Genomic DNA, 7,500 nt, shown 5'->3' on the forward strand with positions numbered 1-7,500 from the left:
TCCAAAAAAATATTGCTGCACCTTTGAGGTTTGCGAAAAAGCATTTATATGCTTCATAGAATTACTGCAAAATATTCTGTAGACCAACGTTGAAACCAAAGTTGAATTGTTCAGGGGAACACACAATGTCATGTTTGGAGGAGAATTGGAGAACCACACCTTCACCAAAACATCATCTCAACCTTTGAGTATGGTGGCGGGAGCATCATTATATGCGGCTACCTTGCTGCCTCAGGCCCTTTTCAGTTTGCTATTATCAGTGGAACAATGAACTAAGAAGTTTATCGAGATATTTTACAGAAAAAGTGAGGCAGTCTGTCAAACAGTTGAAGCACACAAGAGGATGGGTGCTGAAATGTGGCAACAACCCATACTTTAGAAGCAAATCGACTTTAGAATGGCTTCATAATAATGAAATACATATTCTGGAATAGCCCAGTCAAAGCCCTGACAAAAAACAATTGAGATTATATGGCATGAAGTCAAGAAAGCTATGCACTCCAGCCATCCCACAAACCTTGCTGACGAGAGGCAGTTTTCTAAAGAAGAGGGAGACCAGATACATCCAGATTGTTTTGTTAATCTGATCTGCAACTACAGGAAACATCTGGTTGAGGTTATTGCGACTAATTTAGGGTTAAAACCTATTGAATGCAAGGGTGTACTTACTTATGCCTTGCTGTCCTGTGAATGTTTACATCTTATGGTCAATGAAAATATGAAAACTTGTAAATGTTTGGGTTGAATTAGTTAAAGCAGACTCTGGTTGTTCCTTCTTGTGATTTCCGGGAAGATCAGACCATGTTTTATGACCAATTTTGACAGAAAGGTAAGAAATTTCAAAGGGTGTACAAACTTTTTCTTGGGACTGTATACCTACAGTATATTTCATTGCAGAGTAGTGTAGAGTGGTGAAACTTGAATTACTGTATTAAAATTGAGGAATCATGAAATAGTTTTAATCCTATTCATTATAACATTGTACTTATTTCTGTCCGTATCGATGTACATTTGGCATACTTTGCTGTACATATAGGCCTATTGTCATCAAGTTGATTTTTGTTCATACATATACTGTACTGTATTGTAAAATATTGTGCAGTATAATGGAAATATTTTTTTTATCATATAATAAAATATAATATAAAAATATATAAATAATATAAAGATGTATATATGATATATATAACATAAAATATATAAAATATATATATAAAAAATAATTCCCAAAAAATGTGTGTGTGCGTGTGCGTGTGCGTGTGCGTGTGTGTGTGTGTGTGTGTGTGTGTGTGTGTGTGTGTGTGTGTGTGTGTGTATGCGTGTGCATGTGTGTGTGTGCCTGTGCGTGTGTACTGTAGGACACAGACAGAAGCTGGAGGACTCGGTAAAGCCGGGCACGCTGGCCTTTTCTGAGCAGCTGCGCCGCAGCGCCATGCGGTGTAGCCCCAACCCCAACGCAGGCCCGCACCACCGCAATGCACTCACCACTCCCCCCTTCACCAGCCCCACACACACGCAGCTGCCTGGTGAGTAGCGCTAACTATATGCACGCACGAACATGCGCGTTCGCACGCACACACACAAACACACACACACACACACACACACACACACACACACACACACACACACACACACACACACACACACACACACACACACACACACACACGCTAACTACATGCACACACACACACACACACACACACACACACACACACAAAAACACAAACACACACACACACACACACACACATGCATACTAGGGTGCATCAACTGTCCCAGCATTGTGCCTTTTTACTAACATAACTCCCTTGTAAAATCTTAGCAAATTTGGTCAATGTTAAAGGGTGGCACAATAGGCTTGCATTTTTGAAAGGGCGATTTTTAGCAAAATCAGTGAAAAGCTTGTTTTTGGACTATTTTGTCAAAACTATGTAGGAGAATCTTTTGGCAGAATGTTCCAGTTGCCTTGACTTGAATTCCCTCGTGCATGTTTTTTGCAGCTTTCCAGCAATGTTTTAGCCTCTATGCACTAATGCTTTAGCCATGTTCGAACAGTCATGTAACCATCCTTTGGCCATTTGTCGGGTGCTTAATGTCCTATCTAGAGCATTCAAATGATTTTGCTTATTAATTTTGATCAAAAAAGCCTCAACTAACGTTGCACTGATTTTACTAAATCACTGCTATTCAAAATGTTCAAGCCTATTGTGCCACCCTTCAACATGAATCAAATTTACTAGAAATGTGAAAGGAAGTCATGTACTGTGAGTGCAAAGGAAAATTCCTGCATGAGCAGAGTAGGATTTTCAAGGGGCGTTTGATGCACACACACACACACACACACACACACACACACACACACACACACACACACACACACACACACACACACACACACACACACACACACACACACACACACACACACACACACACACACACACACACACACACACACACACACACAGAAACTCTTGAATGATAAAAGGTTGTCTTTGAGGCAGACATGGCCTAATTGTTAGGAGGGTGGTCTTAAGATCAGAGGGTTGCAGGTTTGAATCCCACCACTACCTCTTCTGAGACCTCCATCCATAGCTGAAGTGCCATTGGGCAAGGCACCTAACCCCACACTGCTCCAGGGGCTGTAACCAATACCCCCTGAAATAACTGTCAGTCTCTTTGGATAAATATCAGCAAAGTTCAATGTAATTTCGATGCGTAGTGTCTTTTACCTTGTATCAGTGTTAGATTTCAGAACTCATTTCACAACAAATACATTCATTAAAGTCATTCATCAGACATGTAATTATATCCATTATTTTTATACAGAATTATTACTCCCCAACACACACACACACACACACACACACACACACACACACACACACACACACACACACACACACACACACACACACACACACACACACACACACACACACACACACACACACACACACACACACGAGAGAGAGAGAGAGAGAGAGAGAGAGAGAGAGACAGAGAGAGAGAGAGAGAGAGAGAGAGAGAGAGAGAGAGAGAGAGAGAGAGAGAGAGAGAGAGAGAGTTGGAGCATTTACATGTACATGCGTACTTGTGTGTGTGTATTCAGAGGATGTTCCCGGTAATGATGTGTGTGAGGGGGGATGTGTGTCAGCTTCTCTTCACACATGATTGGACTCAGAGACAAAACATATTTGGAGAACAAGGGCGCCTTTGATTGGGTGACACAGGAGCATGTCTGAACACAACCGAAGACACACACACACACACACACACACACACACACACACACACACACACACACACACACACACACACACACACACACACACACACACACACACACACACACACACACACACACACACACACACACACATCGCGGCTCTCCTTCAGAAGAGAAACACTGAGTCAGAGAGAAAGCAAGCGACATGGGGGGGCTGGCTGGTGTTGTGCTGTATGTGATGTTGTTGGAGAAGTGAGGTAGGCAGAGAGAGAGACTTGGCAGTGTAATGTAGTATTTATTTATTTTAATATTATGTTCTTTCTTTATTTGCACATTACATTTAGCACATTGCATTTACAGTAGATCCAAAGTAATGGGACATAAACACGCTCTAGATCAGGGGTGTCAAACTCATTTTGGTCCGGGGGCCGCATACAACCCATGTGGACCTCAAGCGGGCCGCATTAGTAACATCATCGCAAAAAAAATTTAAAAAAAATTCCTTGACTTCATTCATTAATTGGCAACCGTCAATGAATTAAATATGGGACAGTTAATTTTGGTCTGGGGGTTTACCCCCAGAAAATTTTGTATTTCTTATATGTAATTTCCTGCATTTTCACGCATTCTAACATCCCGTTTCCAGTTTGAGCTTAATAGGAACCAATACAAATCCTATTATATTTATTATTTAATTACAACCAATACCAATACAATACGAATAAGAAGTATTAACATTTTATCTCTATATATGAAGTCTGATATATGAGCTTTATGAAATGCCTGTTACAGTACAAATTCACTAGTGTGATGTGCAATTTACTACATATATACAGTGTAACAGAGGGATCATTGGGTTAATGTCATGCAGGTTTCGATTTTGCCCCGAGGGCCGTAATTGCGCATTTCGGTTATTTCATTAAAAAAAAAAAAATAATAAATAAATAAAAAAAAATAATAATTTTTTTTTTTTTTTTTTTTTACATCCGGGCCCTCTGGAACCCTCCCGCGGGCCGGATGCGGCAATTTTATCCTAATCTGCAACAAAAGTGTTTGTTATCTTCCCTATGCCCAGAGTACAAGTGAACTAGCAATGGTACAGCACAATTATCTTACACATAGAAAACAAAAAAATTAACGTCTATAGTATATTGTCAATATAACAAGTATAACAAAGAGATGTGTTTGGGCAATCCAACAGACCAAAAGACCGACTGCATAGAAGCAGTTCCTGAGAATATTGAAGTGTAGGATATTACTTCTGCATGATTGCAATATACACAAATTGGAAAGGTGTAAGAAATATATATCCAAGCCAATCAATGAGACAAGAATATGCACATCAGCAAAAGTTGTGTGGAGGACAATCATAGCGAACAAAATCCAGTGTATTGACCAACAGTCATGCCCATACAACCGACCACATGGGCCTATTAGTCCACTGTCCAACCTAATTCTCTGTTGTCATTTTGAGGTCGTACGGTGTTTCTAACACTTCATTTTCAAACTATTTCGAATCTGCTGTTCACACATAGACATCGTCTCTTGCTCATCTGTTGGTTTCTTCCACACGATTTGTCACAATTTAGTGTCAATAATGACTTCAGGCCTGCTCTTCTGTTCTCTACTCTACTCTAATAGTAGTTCCAGCAACTGCTGAGTGCAGCAGCGTCACCATGGGGACCCTGAGAGGAGTTTGATTGGCTAATGTGGACTTTGAGAGGAGTTTGATTGGCTAATGGTGTTTTTCTTTCCCTAATGGGATATATGGGCCACTCTGGGGATGTTCATGAGTAGATCAGTGGCCATTTTACACCATTTCAGAAGAGAAAACATTGCAAAAATCACACTTGTTATCACATTGTATTGTGCGCAGAGACAAAACATGTGCACTCATTGGTGTTCCATTCCTACTATATCTTATTCGTATCATATGCACTACAAGCTATATTGCTATGACAAAACATCACACTTTTAGAAGAAGTAGGTAGCCACATTATATATTACACAGACCAGTGGTGTAGTCTACTTTTTATGGTGGGTATACTGTATATTTGAGATTTTTTTGAAGTGGGTATACTGTATATATTTGTGCTATTCAAAACAATGGATCAATCAATTTTAAGTGGGTATACTGAAATCCCTGAAATTTAGATTTTTTTTTGTTTACCCGCGTTCTACGTAGACTACACCACTGACACAGACAGTCACACACACACACACGCACACACGCACACACGCACACACACACACACACACACAGTTCAGTGTGCCTTCGTCATTGAAATATGACAGATGCAAAAGACAGGGAATTGCTGGGAGGATCTGTACATTTGAGTGGGTCTGTGTGTATGTCATGTGTCTCCTTGTGGTTTGGACAGGGGCATATGTAGGACAGAGGATTATACTAAGGTTAAGTGATGAACCAGACTTATTTAACCTACCAGAAGTGGTAAACCTGCTAATAGACAAACCCGAAGGCATCATTTAGTTAAGAAAATGAGGACTGCAGGCTCTTCTTTTAGATGATTTACCTCTACCACAAGGTTACCTTAACCTGGTTTACTACTTAACTAGCTTCTACCCCCAGGTATGACAACAACAGTGTGTTTTGTTTGCCTACATCAATTAGGTCCAGTAATGAAGGAAGTAGTCAGCAGAAAGGAGGAAGTGAAAGTCAGCTGACAGGAAGTTTGTGTGTGAGAAAATCCCCACTATTCAAAAAGGGATAGATATGCTGCGTTCTATTGAAAATCAGTAGTCGATAAGCCAAGAGTTAGTTCTCCAGGCATCCATTGTAAATGCAACAATTAAGAAAAGTGCAAATGCCTGAGAATGCTTACTGTCTAACAAACTTGTTCAGCACCATATTGACTAGTGTAACTTTTTCTGTTCAAGTGCAATTGCTTTCGTTTGGAGTCAGCCCTGTGTACAATAGAACAAGGCAACAGACTAGATGTTTCTTTCAACCTTTTGCCATGTACTGTATGACTTGATGCCAGTGTCTTGCTATACGGAGTTCCTATGCTTTTCAAACTATCGGACAAGGGACCTTTCTTTACCGCCATCTACAGTATAGTTTGTGTATTGCCTTGTCGCCAATTGATGTTCACTCAAACAGAGTCAGTCCCTTGCAAAGAATTGTCTTATTAGTTCCCATGAATAGAGGTAGTCAACTCGACATCCACTTTTGCATACCTATGTCAAAAAGGCTGTCTGGAAAATCCACCCAGTCTACCCCCATCCTTTATGTAACGGCAGAAATCTGCATCGTGTTCCCCTTTCAGTGAGGGTGAAAGAACACCTGTGACGGGTAGGATCAGGAAGTAGGAACACAAAAAATAAATAACATATAGATGGAGAGATACAGTAGATTTAGGGGTAGAGTGAGGGGTAGTCCAAGTAGACTACTGAGGCCAGAAAGCAATCGAAAGTGTTGGAAAACGGCATAATGACCTGGCTATGACATTTTCTTTTTGGGGAGTGTAGATGGCTGGAATGTTACCATCCTGAGTAATATACACTTTGACTGGACAAAGATGAATGGTAAGGGAAAAGGGAAGAGATAGTACAACATTCTTGAGTTGAGGTACATGACAACAAGTGAGGAAACTGAAGTTGGAAAGGACATCAAAAGAGATGGGTGCTTTTGCTTGGAGATGAAATGTTGAAGTGTGTAACAAAAGGGGAAAAATGAGAAAGAGAGGGAGAGAGGAGGAAGGAGGAGAGGAAGACAAAAGGAGAGAGAGGTAGAAAGGGTTCAAGAGATAGCGATAAAGACAAGGGCAGAAGGAGAAAGAGACATGAAGAGAGAGAGAGAGATGGAGACAGAGAAAGAAGAATAATGAAAAATAAAGATGGAAAGATGTAGAAAAGAGTGAAAGGGAAAGAAAGAGAGAAGGAGGAGGTTCGACAGAGATGTGGTGAACAAGAGTGAGCTCGAGAGGCAGGAAGAGAGAGAAGGAGTGTGAAAGAAAGTAAAAGAGAGAGAGAGAGCAAAAGAGATAGAGAGAGAGGGAGAGAGAGAGAGAGAGGTTGGGGAAAACGAGAGAACAGAGTGTTTCCTGCCCGCGTGCAGCAAGGGCTTCTGATCCCCCTGCCAGAAATAGCATCGGGAGTGTTGCCAACGGAAACCGTTATTAAGTCATTCAAAAGGGCCTTCTCTCCCCCTGCACTTCTCCTTTCATTCGAGTGAAAATCAGGAGCAGCTGGGGCAATGGGCCTTTTCTCTCTCTCTCTCTCTCTCTCTCTCTCTCTCTCTCTCT

At 40.9% G+C, this 7,500-nt stretch overlaps 1 protein-coding gene across 2 annotated transcripts in view; it reads left to right on the forward strand.

Annotated features, from left to right (window-relative positions):
- runx1 (RUNX family transcription factor 1) overlaps positions 1 to 7,500 on the forward strand; it is a 104,453-nt gene that overhangs the window by 90,805 nt on the left and 6,148 nt on the right. For both annotated transcript variants that reach the window (XM_063217202.1, XM_063217203.1), the window contains one exon: positions 1,359 to 1,526. In XM_063217202.1, the coding sequence (XP_063073272.1) occupies positions 1,359 to 1,526 (168 nt within the window). The remainder of the gene's footprint in view (positions 1 to 1,358; positions 1,527 to 7,500) is intronic.

This window comes from Engraulis encrasicolus, chromosome 15 (genome assembly GCF_034702125.1).
Source record: "Engraulis encrasicolus isolate BLACKSEA-1 chromosome 15, IST_EnEncr_1.0, whole genome shotgun sequence".
Classification (NCBI taxonomy): domain Eukaryota; kingdom Metazoa; phylum Chordata; class Actinopteri; order Clupeiformes; family Engraulidae; genus Engraulis; species Engraulis encrasicolus.